We start from the raw sequence: 2053 nt of genomic DNA, 5'->3' as shown, positions 1-2053 counted from the left end.
CAAGCCCAATGACATCATCACGCAAGCCCAATGACATCGTGGGAGATGCCGCCGCGGGTTGACGGTCAACGACCTGTTCTCCCCCCGCGCCCTCTCCGACCAGACCGCGGTTAATCGGAATCGAATGTGTGACGTGGCACGAGGAACGCGTTTTCTCGCGCCACCGCCTCTTTAAGAAGCTTCGACGACTTCCCCCCGTTGCTCGCGTCCTCCGTGCCTCTCACCATTCGCCTTCACTCCCTTCTGAGCTCCAATCCCAATCGATCGCCCTTCTCGATCCTCGAATCCGCAGAGGGATATGGCGGACAACTGCTCGGTACTCGATCCGTGGGTGTACCACTCGGAATCGGCGTGGATCAGCGAGGTCTCTGCCCGCGAGAACGCGGCCGTCGCCATGGCCCTCCAGATCTCCCTCTCCGACACCACCACCTCATCCTCCTCCTCCTCCTCCGCCGCCTCCGCCGACACCCTTTCCTCCCCTCTCCTCCTCCTCCAGCACCAATTCACTCCCCCCTCTTGCTCCTCTGCGTCCGGAGACGCCACCCTTCGCCGGCGGAATGCCCTCGGCCCGGCCCTGCAGGGGCGGGTCTCGAAGAGGAAGTCGCACGCGTCGAAGCGGTCGGCCACCACCTACATCTCCGCCGACCCGATCGACTTCCAGGAGGTGGTGCAGCGGGCGACGGGGTTCCGGCTCGCGGGGGAGCCACTGGTGAAGCCCGAGCCGGTACGGTCTGCGGCGGGCGACCGGGCGGCCCTGCAACAGATCCGCCTGCCCACGCTCGACACCTCGGTGTCTTTTCTGGATACGGGCGCGGTCGGGATCCCGAGCGGGGGCTTCTCGTCCGGGTCACCACCACCTGCCTACGCGCCGGACTTCGACTTCGATCCACTACTCCCGGCCTTCCCTACGCTGGATTCGTGGGGTGTCATGTAGAGGAGATGCTTCTTTAGACGTCATTTCTATGATAATTTATATAATTATTATTTTATAGTAGATTAAACTTATACTTAGTTGATTGAGTTAAAAAATGAAAATGCTAATTATATTTCTTAATGATTCGAATATGCGAGAGAGCAATACACTTATTAAATTAAGAGTATATAATCATAAGGTATCTTAATTAACAATCATACCTCTTAAATTATTGATTTATAATAATTCATTGTAATAATTTACAGAAAATATTTGATAAAATTTCATAAAACAAACTATACTAAACCTAAAAATTTATTTAAATTTCACCATCAATTTTTAATAATTCACTCAATATATAAATGAACTAGTTAGTATAATCAAACCATCACACAATTCTATAAAAAAATTTACTTCCCTATTCTAGTTAATCAAACGATCTTGAATTATCATAAAATTTTATAAAAAAATAATAATTATAAAAACTAAATATACACCAAATTTTAATTTCAAATTGAATCATTTGGAGGCTAAATTATCCTCTTAATTTACTACTAATGCCTATTCTATTCTACTAAAATTAGGTTGGGATTGTCTGAACTTATAAACCTCAAATCTTATTATACAAAGGTGGTAACTACTTAATTATAAATCTCATAGAACCCTGAGAAAATCTTTTAAAATATATCAAAAATATAAAACTTAATTATATACCTAAGGGGTTTAATTTAGCTCGAATAAAATCCCTTCTTAAAAAAAAAGAAGGAGATTTTAAGTACCTCATATTAGGATAATAACAACTAGATGCATGAATCTTAGATTAAAGTCATACTAGAAACCTTAGAATCACGAGGATTCATACAAAATATATTCAAAAATAAAAAATATTTAAAGTCTAGGTTACTTAAAAGTAGCTAAAAATATTAGCCTATTATTTGTAAAACCAAAATGTTACGTATAGCAAGGGATGAATTAGGTTTTTCTTATCTCAATATTTCTTAGAACTAGGGGTTCTAAGCCTCCATAAGAAAAGCTAAGAGAATGTCTAAAGAATAAGAGAAATGCCTATGAATTATTGAGTTAGTGTCAGTCATAGGTGCTCTGCAAGCCAATCATATGAGTGATAGTACGTGTGACTTG

The 2053-nt window shown here is 43.1% G+C and overlaps 1 protein-coding gene across 1 annotated transcript; it reads left to right on the top strand.

Moving 5' to 3' along the window:
• Positions 1–298: 298 nt before the first annotated feature.
• LOC135604778 (calmodulin-binding protein 25-like) lies at positions 299–934 on the top strand. The gene has a single exon (XM_065094428.1). It carries the CDS (start codon positions 299–301, stop codon positions 932–934), a length of 636 nt encoding a protein of 211 aa, XP_064950500.1.
• The last annotated feature ends 1119 nt before the right edge of the window (positions 935–2053 follow it).

This window comes from Musa acuminata, chromosome BXJ2-2 (genome assembly GCF_036884655.1).
Source record: "Musa acuminata AAA Group cultivar baxijiao chromosome BXJ2-2, Cavendish_Baxijiao_AAA, whole genome shotgun sequence".
In the NCBI taxonomy this organism is placed as follows: domain Eukaryota; kingdom Viridiplantae; phylum Streptophyta; class Magnoliopsida; order Zingiberales; family Musaceae; genus Musa; species Musa acuminata.
Note: the sequence above shows the minus strand (reverse complement) of the source record. Positions and strands in the feature narration are given on the sequence as shown.

What these genes read in the sequence shown, in the direction of transcription:
- LOC135604778 (XM_065094428.1), top strand. Translation starts at nt 299, where the DNA reads ATGGCGGACAACTGCTCGGTACTCGATCCGTGGGTGTACCACTCGGAA.